General features: G+C 34.8%; 1 protein-coding gene across 9 annotated transcripts; it reads right to left on the reverse strand.

Moving 5' to 3' along the window:
* Positions 1-1,834: 1,834 nt before the first annotated feature.
* LOC128012133 (neurofilament heavy polypeptide) lies at positions 1,835-19,311 on the reverse strand. 9 transcript variants are annotated; one of them, XM_052595138.1, is made up of 14 exons: positions 18,963-19,310; positions 18,593-18,663; positions 17,844-17,919; positions 16,926-17,254; positions 12,199-12,363; positions 11,440-11,499; positions 10,549-10,584; positions 10,166-10,351; positions 9,953-10,027; positions 7,431-7,469; positions 4,965-5,087; positions 4,797-4,880; positions 3,827-4,036; positions 1,835-3,044 (listed from the first exon to the last, which is right to left on the reverse strand). In XM_052595138.1, exons 2-14 carry the CDS (start codon positions 18,629-18,631, stop codon positions 2,979-2,981), a joined length of 1,488 nt encoding a protein of 495 aa, XP_052451098.1. In that variant the 5' UTR covers positions 18,632-18,663; positions 18,963-19,310; the 3' UTR covers positions 1,835-2,978. The 9 variants fall into 9 exon arrangements, with proteins under 9 accessions (XP_052451098.1, XP_052451097.1, XP_052451101.1 ...); XM_052595137.1 differs by having other exon boundaries at positions 10,166-10,357; positions 18,963-19,307; XM_052595141.1 differs by lacking the exon at positions 10,549-10,584 and having other exon boundaries at positions 18,963-19,311.
* Positions 19,312-23,827: the final 4,516 nt, after the last annotated feature.

The following is a 23,827-nucleotide window of genomic DNA, read 5'->3' on the forward strand; positions in this document are numbered from 1 at the left end:
AATCAGTTCGAGAGTTCGGAGTGTGTTCGCGAATCATTTGAGTCAGTATGGGAGATCGGAGCGGGATCGCGATTCGTTTGAGTCATTTTGGGAGTTCAGAGCGGGTTCGCGAATCATTTGAGTCAGTTTGGGGATCGCAAATAATTTGAATCAGTTCGGGAGTTCGAGCGGGATCGCGAATCGTTTGAGTCAGTTTGGGGATCGCAAATAATTTGAATCAGTTCGGGAGTTCGGAGCAGGTTCGCCAATCATTTGAGTCAGTTTGGGGATCGCAAATCATTTGAATCAGCTCGGGAGTTCGAGCGGGATCGCGAATCATTTGAGTCAGTTCGGGAGTTCGGACCGAGTTCTCGAATCATTTGAGTCAGTTCGGGGATCGCAAATCATTTGAATCAGTTCGGGAGTTCGGAGCGGGTTCTCGAATCATTTGAGTCAGTTTGGGGATTGCAAATCATTTGAATCAGTTCGGGAGTTCGGAGCGGGTTCGCGAATCATTTGAGTCAGTTTGGGGATCGCAAATCATTTGAATCAGTTCGGGAGATTGTTGCGGGTACATCTTTGTGTATACTGTTGATTTAAACACTCAACTTAAACACTCTCTGTACTGTCAGGTATTTTGTCTTATTCTGATGGTGGATTGACAAAAAAAAAAAAAAACTCTAGGATGTGACTATCTGACTTGGGGCGCTTAAGTAGGCTAATTTAAAGTTGAGCTGGAGTGAGTATCTTTCTCTGCTCTTGGTCTAAGCTCAACCTGAATAAACAAATTATGAAAAAAAAAGGTTTAATTCCAAGATAGCATGGAATAGATATTATAACAGCATATTATATAATCTATTCCACGCTGTCTTAAAATTAATTTATTACTTAATTTTCTTAATTAATTTATGCAGTAATTAATCTTACTGCACAAATAATAATACCACATCTAAATGAAAATACACCATTACAAATGTAACTTCTGTATTCAAAATTTTCAAAGTTTGGTAACTTTAATGTTACCAACATTTTTAAAAGTAAAAGCACAAAATATTTCTTAATATTAGCTACTGCATGTGGCATTTTACAGCTAAGATGTTGAAGTTTAGCTGTTTTAACTACTGTAATCATTAAAAATGTAGCAACCTGAATATCACTTCCTAACATCATCCCTAGCAAGTAACTCTTTCTCCTCTCATGTTCCATACTTACTGTATTTTCCGGACTATAAGTTGCACTTTTTTTTCATAATTTGGCAGGTCCTGCGACTTATAGTCAGGTGCGACTTATTTATCCAAATTAATTTGACATGAACCTAGAGAAATGAACTAAGAGAAATGAACTAAGATAAAACATTACCGTCTCCAGCCGCGAGAGGACGCTCTATGCTGCTCAGTGTTCCTGTAGTCTACACTGAAGACATAGAGCGCCCTCTCTGTAGACGATAATGTTTTCTCTTGGTTCTTGGTTCTAAATAAATGCGACTTACAATCCAGTGCGATTTATATGTTTTTTTCCTCGTCATGACGTATTTTTGGACTGATGCGACTTATACTTATGTGCAACTTATAGTCTGAATGAGGTGATGACTGCGTGCTTGGTGGGTGGTGGGCCGGCCTTTCTGTGATTCTCCAGATCACACTGATGGCCAGTTCACCCCTGCTGCCCTGTAGGCGGTCCTGACACATGCCCTCTTTATATATATATATATATATATATATATATATATATATATATACATACAGTATATAGCCATGTGGAAACCTATACCAGCAAACCCCCCCCCCCCCCCCCCCAGGAAAACGTAAAACTATATATTTTAAATGTCTTCATGCTGTAAATAAAGAACGAGTCATTTTACAGAGGAGAGAAATAATTATTTTATTTTTATAAATTGGTTAAATAGACAAAAATGCAACAAAAGAGATACAGAAAGTCTACGATTCATGGATATTGTCTAAATTCTGAATTAGGCCCATCTATTCTTTACAAATGTAGTGATAATTAGGAAGAAAATCATAAAACACATGTGATTACAGCTGAGTTGAATATACATTATATATTGCATAACTGTATACCGCATATTTATTTCATACTGTTCTAATAAAAACTAAAATTTTCAGAAAATAAGAAAGAAAATAAAATATTTTACTAGCTTAATTTCTTTTTAGTCTACTCTGGTCAGAACTGGACGGCCAAGCAAATAAAAAAGACAATAATTGTAATGTGGTTTAGTTAGTTAGTTATGTTTAATAAACAGTCTTAGAAATGAAAACAATTATTATTATTATTCTATATAGAAACTGGGCTGAACTTAAATAACCAAATGAATTGGAATAATAATATATGGTGCTCTATTTGATTGACATTATGTTAAATAAATACTTGTGATTTCTATGGATTTATTAAAGTGATGCAGAAGTTTTGCATGGAATTCAAGCGGAATTCAAATTGGCTTTATAGGTTTCAGTGATTGAAATCAGCAGACGACGGGTCAATGTTTTCACAATCAGATAGTGTATGATTACATAAATAGATTCTTTTCACATGCAAACGCACATGATGTTTGCTTTATCCCGGGGAAAAGGCATCTTAATGCAGCGGCTTTAATGCGTGATGCAATATGAGTAGTGTTAGTATAGTTAACATTTTAACATGCACATAAAAAAGGGAGTTTATCTTCAATGCAGGATAACATTTTCACTTTCACTTTTCCATCTCATGCCACACCAAACAACTCTGACACGTTTCTCTGTGAAAAACAACACAAGTTCCTCCCTCTGGTCATAAACACACGTAGCACTTGCTTAACAGGGAGATCGTTACACTTACTTCTGCTCTCACTAAATGCATGGAGATTCAGATTATAATTTCATAGTTACTTCAAACTTTGGCCTTGCAAATCAGCATAATACCTCCCAACTTTGGTAAATATGTTCTTATGTGCATGGCTGCCAATGGTTTTGGCACAGATGAGCGATCAAAACAAAGGCAGGGTTTTATTTGGCCTTCTCGGGTGCCACAGGGTCCGTTTGCACTCCGGCATCAGAATGGCGTTTTTGGCCCTGTGAGACACACCAACGCATAACGCAACATTAGTGATCCTAACTTAGTAAGAAAGTGTGTGTTTTTTACTGCTCGTCCGTAAGGGTGCCTGAAGCAAAACCTGTTTGACAACTGGGCCTTTATTTGCAAAAGCGGATCTTGCTCCAACACGTCTTCAAAGCACAGCTTTGGTGAATTTGTGTGCTTTATTATCTGAGATCATTTAGCTGTCATCACAATTTTGTCCGAGATACATTAACAGGGATGATCCCGTTTGAAATAACCATAATTGTAGATAGATACAATTTTATTACGTGACAAAAAGTATTTATTTTTTATTTATGAAGAAGTTATATATCGCAACAGAGATTAGAATTACATGTTTAGATGATGAGATTGAGATTTCATGCAATTAAAAGAAAATTACATGCTAAATTGTAGTGTCCTGTTTAATTAAATAATTGTAAATATTTATTCCACTTTATTAAAACGCAACACAAACAAGCTTCTATGGAACAGATCGAATAATCTAGATAGGTTGGTAATTGAGGCCATCTAGTGGTCATACACTGTTAATCTTGATTTTTGTCACCTCATAGATTACTGTTTTCAGATTAATAGCCAGCAATATCGAAATAATCAGGATGGTTAGATGTTGGACAGAATTACGAAATGTTTCTCGACAGCATTAAACTGGGAAACTACATACAACTGAAGAGTTAAACTACACAGATGGTGAATGCTCCCACGGTTGTGTGGGTGGGATCCCTAGCCCTGGAGAATCTCTGGGTTTCTACTTAACCAGGGTTTTGAAGAACAGCTGGAGGGAGTTCCTCTTCTCCAGCTTGCGGGGCATGTTGGGGGAGGCGTTCTCTGTGCTGTCGGCTGATTTGTTGTCCAGGGCCCCTTGCGTTACAGGAGTGGAGGGTCTCGGCTCCTCTTTGGCCTTCGCGGGTGGAGCAGCTTCTGCCACGGGAGGAGCAGCTGGAGTCTCCTTCTTGGACTCTGGTGCCTTGTGTTGAGAGTAACGAATGGCATTTAATGAGATGATACTGTAATATTGATCAAGTAATGCATGCATTGCCTGCATGCCTTAGTGAGTGTAAGAGACTTCTTTTAAAACCACATAACATTTTGTCTCCAAACTTTTGAATGGTAGTACACACACACATACACTAACACACATGCATACACACACTAAATATATTAATATATAAATTCCAAGAAGTAATAAAATAAAGTAAATAGTGAACAAATAAATGAACCCACTTCAGAATCCACTCGAAAAAAAGAAAGAAAGAAAGAAAGAAAGGAAGGAAGGAAGGACAGAATGAAGGAAGGCTATTTAAAAGTAAGTTTGAAGTTTTGAAAGAAAAGAAAGAAAGAAAGAAAGAAAAGGAAGGACGGAATGAATGAAGGAATTAATGAAGGAAGGCTTTTTAAAAGTAAGTTTGAAGTTTTGAATTTTTAAAGTTTTGAAATTTTGAAAGAAAGAAAGAAAGAAAGAAAAAGAAAAAGAAAAAGAAAGAAATTGAGTTTAAAAGAAAATTTGAAATATAAGAAATGTAAGGGTGAAGGATTTTTATTGAAAATTAATTTTTCAGAAAACAAAGGCCATATTACACTGCTGAAATATTAAGTTGGTTAATAGCTGTGATACTGCAGATATGTTTTGACTCAGTTGAACTTGTCAGAGAACAGCTGTGAGATTGAGAAGAGTGAAATCAGTGAGTCTGGTTAATGCAGAAGGGGCCTGATCTAGCGGCGTTTACCGCTGCAGCAGACATGAGGGAGATGCTGGCGGCAGCGCTGGACGCCGCGGCCTGGATCCTGCTGCTCACCTGGCCGAGCAGAACCTCGAATTCACACACAGCTGTTACTGCATGCACTAACACATCTGATACACTCACACACCTGCACTCCATGCATCCCTTCTTTACCTTGGGTTTGAACATTTTTCCAAAAGTGGATTTCTTCTCAGTTTTCTTCTCCTCTGTTTTTGGCGCTGGAGGTTCTTCAGGTTTGGCTGTGGCCTCAAGAGTGCTGGTCTTAGACGCGTCGACCTGATGTGTCAGAGGAAGATCAGAGAAGACTGTTTTATATACAGCAAATGAAAAGAACAGTGAGAGGATTCAAGAAGATGGTCAAATGATTGTGTGAAAGCTTATGACTGAATCATCAATAGAGTGACTAAAACAGATAAGCTTAATAACTGACTACTTTTCTTTTGGCACATTCCAACATTAGTGTACAAAATAGTACAAAATTAAAAGAAAAGGGAAAAAATTAAATACAATTTTGTTAACTGGGTTGCATATATATATATATATACACACACACATATATATATATATATATATATATATATATATATATATATATATATATATATATATATATATATATATATATATATATATATATATATATATATATATATATATATATATATATATATATATATATATATATGCCCTAAGACTGGCAAGAGTGGCTTCCAAATCGACTATACTCCTATTTTTGGATCTGCTTTTGACATGGTTAACCACCAGATCTTCCTGTCAACTCTATTGGCAAAGGGCATCTCGGGAACTGCACTCCAGTAGTTTGAGCCTAATCTCTCAGATAGGTCCTTCAAGGTATCTTGGAGAGGTGAGGTGTCCAAGTCGCAACATCTAACATCTGGGGTGCCTCAGGGCTCAGTTCTTGGACCACTTCTCTTCTCTGTCTACATGGCATCATAAGGCACATTCAGAAACATGGCTTTTCATATCACTGCTATGCAGATGACACTCAACTCCTCCTCTCATTCCATCCTGATATCTTTCATCCGAAGATAGCTGCTCGCATCTCCGCTTGTCTAACAGACATTTCTTGCCATCACCTTCAACTCAGCCTTGTGGTTCCATCAAACCCATTGTTTCATCAGTTTCCCCATCCAGTTAGACACATCAACCATAACTTCTTCAAAAACAGCAAGAAACCTTGGAGTTGTGATTTATAATCAGCTGACTTTCTCAGACCACATTGCTAAAACTGTCCGGTCCTACAGATTTGCTTCATCAAGAAAATTCTATTATTTTTGTATTCTATCTATTTTTCTTTTTATTTATTATACAATTAACATAAAAGCATAAAAGTTCAACACTAACACTAGCTTGCTCTGTTCTTTTTCTATTCTGTCCGTTTTCTTTTGATTAATTATATATATATAAAAAAAAAATAAAAAAAAACATTAGCAACCCAGTTAACAAACTTTAAATAAAATAAATTTAAATAAATTGTTAAATTGCATGAAAACCAATAGGGCAATGTTTTTTTTATAAAAATGTAATAATTATAATAATAATATTTTTTTAATATATATATATACACATTTTTATGGCCAAAATACAATATATTTCATTTCAAGCTTTTACCAACCTTTTAACCAAAATATATTTCTTAATGTTTTACAGGGGCAAGAAAATTAATTTCCAGTCTTACAGTAGCCTACATTTAAGCTAAATACAAAATACAGATGGCCTATTAGTGATAAAAAGAAGATTTAAAGTGATTTAATAATGTTTAATATTTTTATAGATTGCAAAATTTGCATTTTTGGAAGCACTTTAAATTATGTCCCTCACTGATTTTTATTTAAACAAGTAATATTTTTCCAAACATTATAGACAACAAATCAAGTGTTTCTTTAAACGATATATAGATGGTAAAATATATTTTTAAATGCTTTCTAAATATATATTTATACAAGTAAAATATAAAAAAAAATTGTAGAAAATATATTTACAGAAATATACTTGATAATCGTTTTTTATTTATTTATTTATTTTTATTTTTTGCTGTAAGGGAAACTAAATAGATTAATTTATTAATTTATTTTTTATTTTTATTTATTTGTTTGGTTGTTTTTTATTAATTAATTAATTAATTTATTATTATTATTATTATTATTATTATTATTATTATTATTATTATTATTATTTTAATCAAAGATAGGTAACAGGGTTGAAGACAAGTCTATTTTTTTATATTTTGGGACCAAATGTTGGTTTATAGTTACTAATATTATTATATGTCCCATAAACCTATTTTGGTAACAGGCTTGAATGGCTGATTTTGATGAATACAACCAAAACTATAATTTGTGTAAACATTGATTGAAAATATTTGTTTCGGTCAATGTTTGGTCACTTTTATATAATTTAAAATATAAAATATGTAAGAAAAAAAGAAGAAGAAAAAAAGCACAACATTAGATAAAATCTTCACATGCTAGTAATGCAACACTGTATACCCATAGAAAGTGCCAAGTACAAAAGTGTAAATATGAGATGAATGATTTTATTTAGGAAGACAGTCCCACCACCGTGCAAAGAAACAATCGATCAGCTAAATGTATTTACCTGCACCTCAACCGGCTTTTTCTCTTCCACCACAACAGGCTGCAGGCAAGCACATATTGGTATTAATTTTTACAATAATCTACAATTCCTATACACCAGCCGTTTATCCTAGCAGGGACAAACACTGAGTCACTGGTTACGCCAAGTCTTACAAGAGCCGCTGGATAAATCTGATGTCAGTTATGAAGTGGTGGAGTGGAGAGTCACATGGTTTAGTTTCGGATGTTGTGACATGAGGTAATGGCTGCTGTCAACATGATGTCACCATAATGGACCTTCACTGATTCATTCATTATTTACAATGAGTTTTTTCCACTAATTGAATAGCATAATGTATCTTGCCTGTGTGGGAAAACATTGCAAACACATCTTCTACCTTTGGATATTATGCATTATAACCAGAGCCTAAAATGAACACTCGCCACATGCCAAATGTGAGTAAAGATCAGCATTGATATATATGAAACTGTGTTACACACCGGTTGGCTGGTAACTTTTTTTTATAAATTCTTACAATGTCAGAGAATGCTACATGGTTTAAGGTGATAACTAAATTGCAAAGAGTGTGCTGAACATATAGACCCCTTAATCGCCTCCGTCACTGTGACATCACCGCTCTAGCTGGAGGCAAAACATAAGACAGAACTCATTGCAGGTGCGATATAAGTTTGAGGTTTTGACTTTAAAATGTCTTCTTGTTGGGTTTTTGGCCACCAGAATAGAAGGAACAGCACTTTTGTTTCAAAATTAAAGTTTTACCAGATCCTGGCAGACAGTCCTTCACAGAAATCAAGAAGACAATTGTGGTTGAATGTAATACGGCGTACAGACTGGACGGAGATGATCATAAATAATGCTCGTGTTTGCAGTGCACACTTCATATCAGATAATATAATCTATGCATATGAACTGGTGTGTTGGTTTTATCTAGTAAATCAGCAAGTTTCTGTTTTATAGGTGAAAAGTCGCCAACCTTCAGCGCACTAGCTAGTTTAAATGTTAAACAAACATACAGCAATAGATGTGTGTGCCATCCTTTGAATGGTCTCTTAATTAAAATAATACACATTGCTAATCATAGTTAGCCCAGCGATAGGTTACATTAGAAAATAAGCCTTGACGAAATTCCCCATACCACCCAAAAGTAATTCATATGGCCGTATGGCATACGGGTCAGGTAGCCTGCTTCCATCTGCGAGAGTTAATAAAAATAAAAAATGCTGTCACGGTCCCGCAGAGTCAGGGACTGTACATATTCGGACAGTTCCGAACCTTCTTCTGCATCCATGTTTAATAAATCCCTCCTAAAACGTGCTAGCTTACGCTTGTCAACATTGCGTCCGCGCTAAGCCCCGCCCACCCGGAGACGCTGGAATGTTTACAAACTTTTAAGGGGTTTATATATAATCTATATAATCTGATAAATAAGAACTTCTTTCACAGTTTTCAGTAAATGCTGCTCCACCTGAACTGTGAGCTGGAGTTGCATAATTAATGCAACATGCGCCAATCATCACTTATACCATTATTATGTAGTGGTATTATTATTTACTTATTATGTTATTATTAATTATAAAGAGAAACTTTTCAATTCAACCGCATTACAGTAATATTTTTTTTATTGATTTATTTACTTTTTTAAATTTGATTAACTACTATTACTACTACTACTACTACTACTACTAATTATTATTTTTTTATTACTATTATTATGAAATTAATTATACAAATTAAATAAATGTTGAAATAAATAAACACTATTATTATGAAATACTCAATAAAATTATAGTGATATTTATTGATTGATTTGTTAACTTTTTATAAATGGATTAAATATAATAATAATTATAATAATTATCATATACAATCAGATTACCATGAAATATTTCACAATTCAGTGGTATTTCTTTAGTGATTTGTTTTTATACTTTGATTAAATAAAAGTAATAATAACAATACTAATCAAAATATTTTTATGAAATATTTTACAATTGAAAAAAAAATATAGCGATATTTTAATTGATTTAATTTTATAATTTGATTATTTGATTATTATTATTATTATTATTATTATTAATAATAATAATAATAATAATAATTATTATTATTATTATTATTATTATTATTATTATTATTATTATTATTATAGCTATACGATGTTTCCCCAATTTGATCAACTGTTTTTTTTTTTTTTTTTTTTTTTTTTTTTTTATGAAATAATGCACATACAGTTTTATGGCTGGTAAATATATATATATATATATATATATATATATATATATATATATATATATATATATATATATATATATATATATATATATATATATATATATATATTCAGTAAATTCTGGCGTTGGCAGGTGTGGCAAAATGTTAGATTTAGGCTCTGATTCCAGCTCTCTCACACAAAAGGAAAAACAACAGTAGCTCTTTATACTGTATTAATTTGCACGTCTGGAGTTAACAGCAATGGGTCAGTTCTGTTAATATCAGAAGAGCCTGTGCTTGTTCTCATTTACCACTCCTGATGTCTTAGCTCTGGCTCCACTGCTTGTCGCCGCCTGAACTTTTGACACCACCTTGCCTAGCAACACCTCAAATTCACATTACTCTGTTATAGTGTGCCACATACGCTTTGACATGTATTATAAGAGTCCAAAGCTCACCCCAGAACCAGACAGGAAGACTTTATTAATATGGTTTATTGTTACTGCTGTCAGGTTGGAGCTTACCTTTGAACGGAAGAGTTTGCTTAATGCACTGTCTTTAGTTTTGCTCTTGGCAGATCCCTCTGCTTTTGTTGCAGCTGCTGTTGCTGCTTTTGTTGCAGATGTTTCCTCTTTCTTCACCGCCGGCTCTGCTTTGCTTTCCATCTTCGGTGGTGCTGGGGGAGGAGGAGGAGGTGCCTTGGGTGCTTCCTGTACCTTAGAAAAGAGTGCCGTTTGGTTTATTTTGTGCATAAAACAGCAGTTTGCTATACATTTTCATTCTTTTATAATGCTTTATTGTCAACAAAAGCTTAAGGTGTTTGCGAAAATATGATTATAAAAATGATACAAAAAGGTGGAAATATTATAAAAGCAATGAAATATGTGATGTAAATGCAATGGCTCACATTTGTTGATGGTGCTGGTGGGGTCTCTTTCTGTGACTGAATAATAAAAATGAGGACAATAAATATTATTTAATCTATTTAATATATATATATATATATATATATATATATATATATATATATATATATATATATATATATATATATATATATATATATATATATATATATATAATACCCCCCCCCCAAAAAAAAATAATCTTAGCTTGAACTATTTATTTATTTAGTCATAAATCTATAAATGCATAAAACTAATAAAAATCATAAATGCATAAATAAATAAAGCATGCTTACATAAATAAGTAAATTATTTAAAAACATTTTATTTCTACATTTTCTATTTATTTATAAATTCATAATTCATTAATAAATTAACCACCCGCAGAAAAATAAATAAATGTATTTTATATTTATTTTATGCATTTATTTATACATTTATAAATAATGCATGCTTAGATAAATAAACAATTTAATAAAATAATACATTTTGTCTTTATTTTATATTTATTTATTAATACATTTATAAAGCATGCTTAAATAAATAATGCATCCTTAGCGAGATTATAAATAATAAATAAATAAATAAAACCTTGATAAGTCAATACAATTTGCATTTATTAATAAAGCATTCTTTAATGAATGGAAGAATGAACGAATGAATGAATGAATGAATGTATTTAGGGAGTCATATAAAAAAAAAAATCAGCCCTAAAATAATTATGAAAAACAATTTCCAGAAATCAAAAACTTATATTAGAATATATTTATATTGTAATATTAAATAATATTAATACAATCATTTAATTTCTTAAAAATGATAATATAATATATTATAATGCAATGTCTCATGAATATGAATGAGTAATGCTGTGACAGTCAATGTTTTATTACCTGCTCTTTTGAAGCATCTGGAGTGGCTTTGGCTTCTTTGCTTGTTTTGGTGGGAGTCACCTTCGCATGCAGAAAAGAGAGCGGAGACACGTAAACATTAGAGTGACTGTGAAACACCATCAGAGTGGCGTGTTTAAGCATATACTGCTCCTTCAGGTACTCCATGACTCCAAACCGGGCCTAGACATCAAAGATTGAGATATCAAAAATATAATGTGCATCTGTCAAACCCAGACGCAGTTCAGCCGAGCTGGCTTTGCCACCGGCACACAAAGAGCTCGCTGGCAGGGGCCGATCCCAGCATGTTTCTGGTGTTGAGTCAGTCATTGTCCTCTGGAGATGGCGTAGGCCTTCCCGTGCTTTATCACAACTCCAAACGCACAGGCCTCCCTTGTGAGCTCACATTATGCAGCAAACAAAAGCCTGCCACAGTCTGACATGTCCAAAGGATTGATTTAGCAGATTAAAGACGCAGTGTAAAAAACACCACAATGATGGAGTAAAAATGCATCATTGTAGTCTGGCGCAACAAGTCTAGATTGTTCGGTTATAGACAAATGCACACTTGTTATGCTCATAAATCATATTCCATGAACACTGCATGGTTAAGTTTCTCACTAATATTGCAGTTGATCATTGTAGTTTAGTTTAAAACACCAACGAGTTCATGCATTTCAGTGCCATTCACTCTCACTTGAAAGAGAATTAGAACTGCATTCAAAAGTATTTAAAGAAACAATGCAATTAAAATTTACTTACAAATGTTTTGAAAAAGTTCATAACTGTCTTTTCTGCTGCTTTGACCTCCTCTGATGGGTTGTTTTCTTCTGCGGCTTCCACAGGACTGGGTTCGAGAGCTTCAGCCTCCGGCTCCGGCTCTGGCTCTGGCTCAGGCTCTGCGCTGCTCTTTATGTCCACTGGATCCTATAGACAAATCCAGAGAATTAGCCCTTGGGAATGTGTTACAACCCTTTACAGCTGATGTGCAATAGATGCATTGAAATAGGGGCACAATTCCATCCATGCCTCTGCCTACTCCAGCCAGCGGCAACAATCATCCTTTTATTAACGCCTGTTTCCCCCCCTCACTCATTGATATTCAGCAATGTGCTGGACTTCACGTCTGCGTGTGCTTTATCTGAGAGTAAAATCGGTCATATTTAGATTATACAGTATGTGTTTTGCTTGTTATATTTTAGTGGAAATCAGTTATGTCGAACATATGACAGATGTAACTCCACAACAGCTGGTTGGTGATGACTGGTGTACAGTTACAGGAGCCGTTCACTAGTTGTTAGATATTATTTGCCTTTCATGCAAATGTAAAATACACAAGGAAAAGACAAAACAAACATGTCTGAGACAGATGAACTACCAGTGAAATGTGTGGAATAATATATGTATATATATATATATATATCCCTCACATTTCAACAATCATATTGGTATAACTTCTCAAGGGACAATACTATAGAAATTAAACTTGGATATATTTTAGAGTAGTCAGTGTGTTGCTTGTATAGCAGTATAGATTTACTATCCTCTGAAAATAATTTAATATACAGCCATTACTGTGAATATAGCTGGCAACAGGAGTGAATGCACCTAAGTGAACATGTCAAAACTGTGTCCAAAGTGTCAGTATTTTGTGTGAGCACCATTGTTTTCCGCTCAGTAGAGTTCAGGAGACATACTTGGCCACGCCATCACCTTCACCTTCTGAGACAACTGTCGCCTCTGGCTTACTTAGTTGAGGTCACTTCATCTACAGCGATATCATTGACTTGATTGCAAATAAATGCACAGACACTATTTAACTGAACAGAGATGACATCACTGAATTCAATGATGAACTGCCTTTAACCATCATTTTGCATTATTGACACACTGTTTTCCAAATGAATGTTGTTCAGTTGCTTTGACGAAATGTATTTTGTTTAAAGCATTATATAAATAAAGGTGACTTGACTTGACTTGACTTTCAGCTTTTCTCAGAAAGGCAATTGTCATCTTGGCAGTGTTTGGGGTCATCAAAACTGCCGTCCTGCCCAGTTTCTGAAGGGAGGGCATCATGTTCTGCTTCAGAATGTCACAGAACATTCTTATGATCCAGCTTCAGAAGAGGCTTCCTTCTGGGACGACGGCCATGCAATCTGACTTGTAGTGTGTGGCCTATTGTCAGAGCACTGACAAGCTGACCGTCCACTTCTGCAACCTCTAAAGCCATGCTAGCAGCACTCATGCATCTGTTTTTTGAAGCCAGCTTCTGCACCTTGATGCACAGCACAAGGACTCGACTTCTTTGATCGACCCTTGCGAGGTCTGTTCCAAATGGAGCCCAACTTGGAAAACTCTGTATGACGCTGGCCACTGTACTGTAACTCAGTTTCAGGATGTTACCGATCTTCCTATAGCCTTGGCCATCTTTGTGGTGAGCAACCTTTCTAACTCTCAACTCCTAAGAGAGTTCCTTGCGAACCATGAGGAGCCATGTTGAGCATCCAGTGGTCCGTATGAGAGAACTGTACTCAAAGCAACAAATCTTAACTGCTCTGATACAAGACACACCAATTTGTATGCTCCTGTCAATCAGACAAAAACATGAACATGATGAACAGGACATGCAGCTTTGTTGTCACTTAGGGTGTTTTTTTCTTTAATAATGGCTGTATGTTAAGTTATTTTCAAAGGATAGTAAATATATACTGCTATACAAGCAGCACATTGACTACTCCAAAAGATATCCAAGTTTCATGTCTATAGTATTGTCCCTTGAGAAGATATACTAAAATGGTTGCTGAAATGTGAGAGATGTAATCATTTTTCTGAGATACTGTATATGTGTGCGTGTGTATATATATTATCAATGTTGAAATGTTTTTGTGGAGACCATTACACATTTTGTATATCTGTTTTATATATACCATTCAAAAGTTTAATTCAAAAGTAACATTAAAATAATATGAATAATAATACAATTTTAGAAAGGCCACAGAATATTGATCAAAGTTGACAGCAAAGACATTTATAATGTTAAAAGGATTTTTTTTTTTCAAATAAATGCTGTTCATTGAACTCTATTATCATCAAAAAATCCTATACTGTATTTTTGTTTCCATACAAATATTAGGCAGCAAAAATAATTTTCAACATTGATAATAATCCATTATTAATAACTGAGCACCAATAATAATTGACATTAATAAAGAACGTTAGAATGAAAAAAAATTAACATATTCAAAAACAAAACAGTTATTTTAAATTGTAACAATGTATCACAATATTACTGTTTACACTGTATTTTTTGGGTTAACTATTTCAAAGACTTAAATACATCTTAATTATTTCAAACTTTTGATTGGTAGTGTACAGTAAATAGAGACAAAACCTTTATGGTTTTTGATTCAATGTCATCTTCAGGAATAAATCTGATCGTTGATGTAAATTTATGTTAATTGATGACAAGCATCTTGAGGAAAGGAGTTACTAGTACATCTGAATCTTGATTGAATCGCATGCGTTGAGGTCGTCCACGCTGTGGCTTTCTCGTCGAACGATCGACGGTATTTGAACTGACTTTATTCAGACATGTGAGCTCATCTGGACAAAGCTCAATCGTGACGTGAACACTGCTTTTATCAACATATACATCGATACTGAACACCTTGTAAGAAGCATCTTCAAAAACCTTAGTGCACACAGACCTCAGCTGGGAATGCAATTGAGAAGAGTCTGCTAAATTACATTTACTTCTAGTGAGCACAGGTTCTTCAAAACTCCCGGAGATGTTCACTGGTTCCTCAAGGATCTCCCAGCTCTCCTCATCTACAGCCACTGATCCACTCGCGGCTTCTTCTTTAGCAATCAGCACTGGTTTCACAGAGGTTGTCAATGGTCCCTGTGCAGTGAGCAATGTCTTCTTGAACTTGTTCCTTTTAAGTTCTTCTACAACAAGGCTTTCCTGTTCCTGAGTGACCTGCATGATTTCTGCAAGTTCTTCAGCAACTAGCGATGGCTCTTCAGATCCAATGACTGGTTCCTCAACACGAGACAAGACCTCAGTGGTATCAACTGCTTCATCAGCTACTTTCGTCAGGTTTTTGGAAATAGATGCAAGCTCTTGTTTGGTTCCATTTGGTTCGCTTTCACGTGCTTGTTCCTTTTCATCCAATATTATGTTTTCAACAAGTTGTTTCAGTTCTTTGTCTTCTTTCAAGGCATTGTCATCCTCCTCAGTCTTAGGTTCTGTATCTGCAGACTTTGGATATCGTGTATGTATCTCATTGGCTCTTCTTTGAACTGGCTCTTCTGTTATTGGTTTATCTACAACAGATACTGGTTCTTGTGTGGCATGCAAATCTGAGAGGATCTCATCTGTTTTCGAGCAATTCTTTGTCAAACCTGAACTTACGGGTTGCGCGGGAATGGCGTCAACCAATTGCAATTTGATCTGCTCTGCGACTTGCTCAAGAATCTCCTTTTGGTCTGCATTAATGAAGACTTTATCCTTTTGGAATGAGAAATTGGTCACAGTCAGAGTGCAATAAAAAAATTTGCGATTTACTTGGATTTGTTGTTGCCTGGTAGATGGTCGGCAGAAAACTTCCTGCTTTATGATGAATGTGCTTTTTTATATAATACATTTTCCAGTGTCAAATAATGTTTCTATCCACACTAATAGCAAAAAAAAAAACTGTGCAATGTGACGAATCATAGCTAATTACTAATATTTGATGTTTAAAATGCAGCCCCGGTTCACTGTGGACGAAGCTACCAGAAAAATCTGGAGACTGGGAAACAGTTCAATAAAAAAATAAAATAATGAAAATTTGTTGAAGCTTTATTCACTCTCAGGCCATCCAAGATTTAGATGAGTTTGTTCCTTCACCAGAACAGATTTGGAGAAATGTACCATTGCGTCACAAGTTCACCCATGGATGCTCTGCAGTGAATGGGTGCCGTCAAAACGAGAGTCCAAACAGCTGATCACACTCATCCACAAGTTTATAATCCATAATAACGATTCCCTAGTGAAGAAGTTCATCCGCTGTTGTCCATTCATATCAAAATTCACCCACACATTAGGCTTTTTGGACTGTTTTTGGCTTGTAAACTATGCTCGATCTGTGCATATTTTTCTCCTGATTCAGAAAATATAATTTTTTTACTGGAGAAAGCATTATTATGGATAGAGGAGCAACAATTTAAAAACATTTCATTGATGTTTTATGTGTTTTAGGTCTTGATTGATTTGTTTCTTGCAAACAAGCAGCTTTTCACTTCATAAAATGTTAACTGATGGACTGGACTGGACTGGAGTGGTGTGGATGTTTTAATCAGCTGTTAAGACTCTTATTCTGATGGCACCCATTCACTGCAGAGGATCCATTAGTGATGCAATGCTAAATTTCTCCTGTTCTGATGACGAAACAAACTCATCTACATTTAAGGGAGAGTACATTTTCATTTTTGCAACTTCTACTTACAGTTTGCATGTTGATTTTGAGATCCACCGCTTTGGCCGGTGCATCAACTGAATCGTTGTTTTCTGCTGCAGGTTTCACAGGTTCGCTCTTCTTTTTGAACATTTTACCGAGGAAGTTGGACACCTCATCTCCACTGGGCTTTGGGGCTTTTTTGGGTGGCTCTGCTTCTGTTGAGACTGTCGTTTTTTGTTCAGGGGTCGCATCCACATGTGCGGTTCCATTGGCTTTACTGCTGTCTACCTCCTCTTTTTCTGGTGGTTTGGGTTCATTTGTGACAGGCGCTGGCAGGGTTTCACTCTTTTGCTCCACTGCTTCTTTTTTGCTTGTTTCTAGACCAAAAACATGAAAGAAACAATGTATGCAGTGTACAGGGACACATAATATCTATTGCCTTCAGTTATCAATATGATAATCATTTTGACCAGTCATAAATTACAATACACACCCACTTCTTATACACACTTGACATTTCAAAGGACATTTGAGGTTACAGCCAAAATAATGCAAGAGCACATATATATTTAACAAGATGCATTTGCATTCTAGCTTAAAGTGGGTTTCAGGTCTGTTTCTATGTGCATTGCTTTCGTTCTCTCATAAAATGTGCATGAACAAAAGCATGCATCTGTATCTTCTATAAAGGCTTTGTGAAAGTGTTAGCAATAACAAACTAGCAATGCACACAAAATGCTAATTAAACATTGCTTTATCCACTATGCATCCTACTACAACACCCATAGTTTATACAGAGCTTTGAGTCATGTTCTTGATTGTTGGTTGAGTTCCTGAGCTAATCTAAACAATGTAAACGCCTGTCTGTTTAGCTTTAAGTAGCTTCTGTAGATCCTTACATTGAAATTATGTGAGAAGATACATTTAGTCACATGAACAGAAATGTGCTGTATTTCAGATACATACCAGGGTCAGTTTCATCTTGAGCTGGTACTGCATGTCCATTCAGCTCCCCATTTTGGGCTTTCTTCTCAGCATTTGCCTGGTGAATGATATTAGTTAGTTTCATGATCTTTTTTTTATAAATATATAGTTTAATTGAGATTCTATTATGGTATATATTTTATTTTGTATTTTCCATTGTATTTATTTATTTATTTTACGTCTGTAAAATTTTTCTTAATTATTATTTTAGTTTCAGTTAGAAAATTAGATTTTAGAATTTTATTTGAATTAAATTTAGTTTTAAATTTAGAATTAAGTTTATGTTTTTCTTTTTTTTTCTTTTTAATTTTATAGATTTTTATGGTTTTAATTTAGTTAATTAAAATAACCCTGGTTTAAATAGGCAAAATTGTCTGAGAATTATAATAATTTATATAAATGTATAATGCATAATGTATAATAATTTATAATCTGCCTTTTCTGAATGGAGAATATACACAAATATCTACCAAAACAAACACATAGCTGACATAAAATCAGTTGTTATACATTAAAAACTATCGTCTACAACTTATTTCAACAAAATATGATAAAATATCACTAAATACTATATTTGTACATTTAACAACTGTATTCGTGATGTTGCTAAAATGCTGATAAAAAAAATGTAATGCTGCAAAATAAACATACATTTTTCTTCTTGTATATTTCACTGAAAAACAGAGATGTTGCATAAAGCTTGTTAATATAAAACAATTTTTTTAAATCACCTTCTGAGGTTTATTCTGTGTTGACTGCTCGTTTCCCATGGTCGCTTCAAGTCAGCAACTAAATATCAGGACTGACAGTGAAAATAGTTATTAAACATATACATGATGAAAATATCCACACATCCTTTTTCATGCATCTGAGTTAAGAGTTAAACTGAATCATATCACAAGTCCTAATAAGAAACGGTACAGATCGCTGCAGGGTGGAGTGCCTCATGACCTGTTTTTGTAAAGGCTATAGGTTCAATCCCATGCAAGCTTGATAATTAGAAACACTAAATACTATTTATGATTACTATATATCTAACACATATACTGCATATACTGATTTAATAAAAAATACTTCAATTAATAAAAAAAATTTATTTACCTTTCCACTGTCTTGTGCCCAAAAATGACAATTCAGTCAGTGTACAGTTTCCAAAGCTCGATTAAAGTAATCTCCAGCAGTCTGCTGTCTGTCAGCCCGCGTGTGTACACATATACCTGTCCTAAGAGAGGGTGGGGCTCCAAACGTATTACCTTAAGATACTTGTGAGACAAAACTGTGGCCTGTGAACCTATTAGCACTGATGAACTCGTGATCATGTCCTATTGTTTCTCACTGATGAGCTATTCCACCTAAATAACGGTGACATGGTTATCACATACAGTACATCAAAGATAAGACATCAGACGTCTCGTCTCGTCTCTTCACTCAAAGCACTGAACCGGCGAGAGCGTCAGGCTGATCTGAGAACAGCTCTCGCGGGGCACAGCCTGTTTTGTAGGTGTGGTTGAGCCCAAACAGGATGTGTGTAGAGGATATAAGTTTATTTGCGCAGTATGACTCCCATCCAGGGCTTGAGTACAGAGAACATGACATCAGGCTTACCAGCCTAAGCCTTTATTTATTTAATGATTGCTCGCCTGCAGAATACATGGGAAGAAACATAAAAAAACACTTAATTGTAGGAGTTATGTTGTTCTTTTGAAGTTTCCATTCATCAAAGGTTCCTGAAAATCCACAAAAATATGAAGCAGCACAATGGTTTTCAACATGGTTAATAATGAGGAATGCTTCTTCATCATACTAGAATGATTTCTGAAGGGTCATGTGACACTGAAGACTGGAGGAATGATGCTGGAAATAAATAATAAGAATAAATTACATATTCAAATAAAGAAGAGTTAAATTATATTGTAATAATATTCACAATTTAACTGTTAATCAAATAAATGCAGCCTTGGTGAGCATGAAAAAGGGTTTAAAAAGTACTGTAAATTGAGATTATTTCAAAGAGAATCTTGTGCTTTAACTGAAGTAAGAAAAATCCCCAAAATTGTTTACTTTAATGCTTAAATTAGATTTTTACTCATATTCTGAGTTATATTTTATTTTTCTTATATCCATTTCTATTTTAGTCAAATCATTAGTAATTTTATTTTGTGTTTTTGTCATTGTGATTTTTTTTTTTTTTTAATTGAAGTAAAAGTAATAGTAACAAAAAAAGCTTTATATTTTATTTTAATTTAGTCAACCTTTCTTTCTTTCTTTTTTACTTTCTATCTTTCTTTCTTTATTTAGTGAAACGGTTTTAGGGGTTTCTTTTAGCACAAAACCACTGCTTTGGACTTAACTGAAGATACATTGACCAGACGATCTGATCTTTCCAGCCTGTTAAACTCATCAGTTTAAGCTCATCATCCAACATTTTTGTTGATGTGTTTGGGCATCGTGATGAACCCTGGTTTTGATCAGTGGCTCCAGATTGGCTCCAGATCAGTTTTTTCTCTTTAAAATAAATTCTAAAGCATACCATCTAAATACAAAGTATTTGTACAACAGACTGCTGTACACTACAGTTGCTCATGTTCAATAACATGGAAATATTTCGACTTCTAAAGCAAGTATTGACATATGAGATACACTGCAATTAATTTGATTAATTAATCAGATAATTGTATAATAATTGTCAAATATAGGAATAATGATATAGAAAGTACATACAAATCTTGACAAGATAAAAAATACTATCACTGAAGGAGAAAAAACAGACAACAAATGTAGTTAGGCTTACATAAAGTTGATTGTTATCTTGTGATGTGATTAAATACATGTCATTGTGAACCCTATATTCCTGGCATGCTTTTTCTAGATTGTTTTAGCATAAATGATTCATCTAATTGACCTTTATGATATTTTCTCAACATAATACAATTCTTTACATGCATTATGCACAACATGCTAAAATACAGTCTAAACACATGCAAAGTCAGGCCATTTCAGTCATTCTCCATTCCCATTAAATGCAGCTATTCAATTGACACATGTATATTTGTCCTAAGGAATCCTCTCGCTTTGCCAGACTGTACCGTAAACTCTTTATTATCTTATTAAATGTCAACCAACACTCTACAGCACGCTGCATTTTCCTCTTCAACAGAAAGCATGACAAGGAACAAAGGAGCAGATCAGCCGAGGGTGAGATTTTGTCATGTAAGCGGCGTTCATGGATACAGAGTCACATTGTAAATGTACACACTGGGGGCGAACAGCAAATTCCTTCGTGGCCACTGTGAACTTGATCTGCCACCATGAAAGGAATTCTTGCAACATGCTAAAAACCTTGAAAAACCTCAAAGGCATTCCGCTAAATCATCCAAGCGAAGCAGATTTTCATTAAGATATAAGGCCGTACCGAATTCAGACATGTTTTCACTTTTATCGAATTAATATTTGTCATCGAGAATCAAATATACACATGTAAATTAATGACAGCTATTAAAAACAAACATATATGAATAGCCATGTTGAGAAAAATTGAGGAAATTGGATATCATCCCAATATTTGTCTTTGGGTGGAACGCTGTTTACAAAGAGGATGTTTAAGAAACTAGCACTAGCAACCACAGTGAGTTTGTTCAGCTGTCATTATGTTAACTAAATATTCAAGAGCTCGTGTGTTCTGTGGCTCGACTTAACAGGAGCACATTGGGATCATGTGGCTATTCTGAAGCTGAAAGAGAGAAAGATTCATTTCTTAAAGACATTTTGAAATGTCTTTAAGTTCGGTTTTTCTACTTAACAATACAAAGATTGAATTGAAAAAGAAAATGCATCGGGAAAAAAGCACATAATTTATCACACATGCATTTGAAAATGACAAAAAAAAATACAATGTGGACCATCAAAATAAGTACAGTAAAGATGGAGTTTATCAAGACAAGAGCAAAGCTGAATGGAAGTATCTGGGTTCTTCTTCATATGGCCACTTTTTTAGAAAGTAAAAAAGTAGGCCTACAACAAGTTGTGAAACATGTCATTTTTGAGATGCTTATTTATTTATTTATGTATTTATTTGTAGTTCTTTGAAAAGGCTATATCGACAGGTATAAAGGTGGAAAATGGAAATCAACACCTGGGACAAGAAAAAAAGAAAAGGCTACTGGTTCAATTTCACTGTTCTACTGTATGTATATATCACTGTATGTACATATATATACATATACATATACATATACATATACATATATACATATATATATATATATATATATATATATATATATATATATATATATATATATATATTTATATAAAACGAACAGTGCCACAAATCCATTTTTTTGAGTGTGGTGTGATCTTGTGACAAGAACAAGAGGTGACTTCCATGTGGAGAAGGTATGGAGAGATGATGAACTGGTCACAGAGATCACAGCTAAAGTTGTTTAATTCTACTTTGACATATACATTAAGTTTTTGCTAGGAAGAAAATAGGCATGAAAAATTTACCAACAAATGATGTTCCTGTTCTATAGTGAATGTAGTTCTATAGTGTTCTATTACAAGAAAAAACAGTTACCCCAATAAGTCATGCTTCAATTAATTATATTTTATTGTTATTTATGTTATATTGTTGCCACATACCTACCCCAAACTGGAAAGATAAGTCAGGAGGGGTTGGTGATTTCTGGTGTGTTCAGAATCTGAAACGATATTGCAGATCATAAGTAAAAGTAAAGAGTTAGATTTTTATTTAAAAAAAAAAATCTGACTTAAAATTTCCCCCTAAAATCTAAGCATTAACTTCAGCAAAAAAAAAAAATCACACTGAGAAATATGTGAAAGATTATATGTATAATGTTGGTTAAAACCCTGGCTGAGAAGGTAACAAAAGATTAAACTTACTGGAAGATAGCAAAATGTGCTTATCACAAAGCAGACAAGTTACTAGCAGGTGAAGAGAAGCATGGTGTCACTAGCAGGTGAGGAGGAGCATGATGTCACTAGCATGTGAGTAGATGATGCTGATGTCACTAGCAAGTGAGTAGATGATGCTGATGTCACTAGCATGTGTGTAGACGATGCTGATGTCACTAGCAGGTGTGTAGATGATGCTGATGTCACTAGCAGGTGTGTAGATGATGCTGATGTCACTAGCAGGTGTGTAGATGATGCTGATGCCACTTCCAGGTGAGGAGGAGCATGATGTCACTAGCAAGTGAATAGATGATGCTGATGTCACTAGCAAGTGAGTAGATGATGCTGATGTCACTAGCAAGTGTGTAGATGATGCTGATGTCACTAGCAAGTGTGTAGATGATGCTGATGTCACTAGCAGGTGTGTAGATGATGCTGATGTCACTAGCAGGTGTGTGTGTAGATGATGCTGATGTCACTAGCAGGTGTGTGTGTAGATGATGCTGATGTCACTAGCATGTGTGTAGATGATGCTGATGCCACTACCATGTGTGTAGATGATGCTGATGTCACTAGCATGTGTGTAGATGATGCTGATGTCACTAGCATGTGTAGATGATGCTGATGCCACTAGCATGTGTGTAGATGATGCTGATGCCACTGGCAGGTGAGGAGGAGCATGATGTCACTAGCATGTGTGTAGATGATGCTGATGTCACTAGCAGGTGTGTAGATGATGCTGATGTCACTAGCATGTGAGTAGATGATGCTGATGTCACTAGCAGGTGAGTAGATGATGCTGATACCACTGGCAGGTGAGGAGGAGCATGATGTCACTAGCATGTGTGTAGATGATGCTGATGTCACTAGCAGGTGTGTAGATGATGCTGATGTCACTAGCATGTGAGTAGATGATGCTGATGCCACTAGCATGTGTGTAGATGATGCTGATGCCACTAGCATGTGTGTAGATGATGCTGATGTCACTAGCAGGTGAGTAGATGATGCTGATGCCACTGGCAGGTGAGGAGGAGCATGATGTCACTAGCATG

This window comes from Carassius gibelio, chromosome B23 (genome assembly GCF_023724105.1).
Source record: "Carassius gibelio isolate Cgi1373 ecotype wild population from Czech Republic chromosome B23, carGib1.2-hapl.c, whole genome shotgun sequence".
Lineage (NCBI taxonomy): Eukaryota > Metazoa > Chordata > Actinopteri > Cypriniformes > Cyprinidae > Carassius > Carassius gibelio.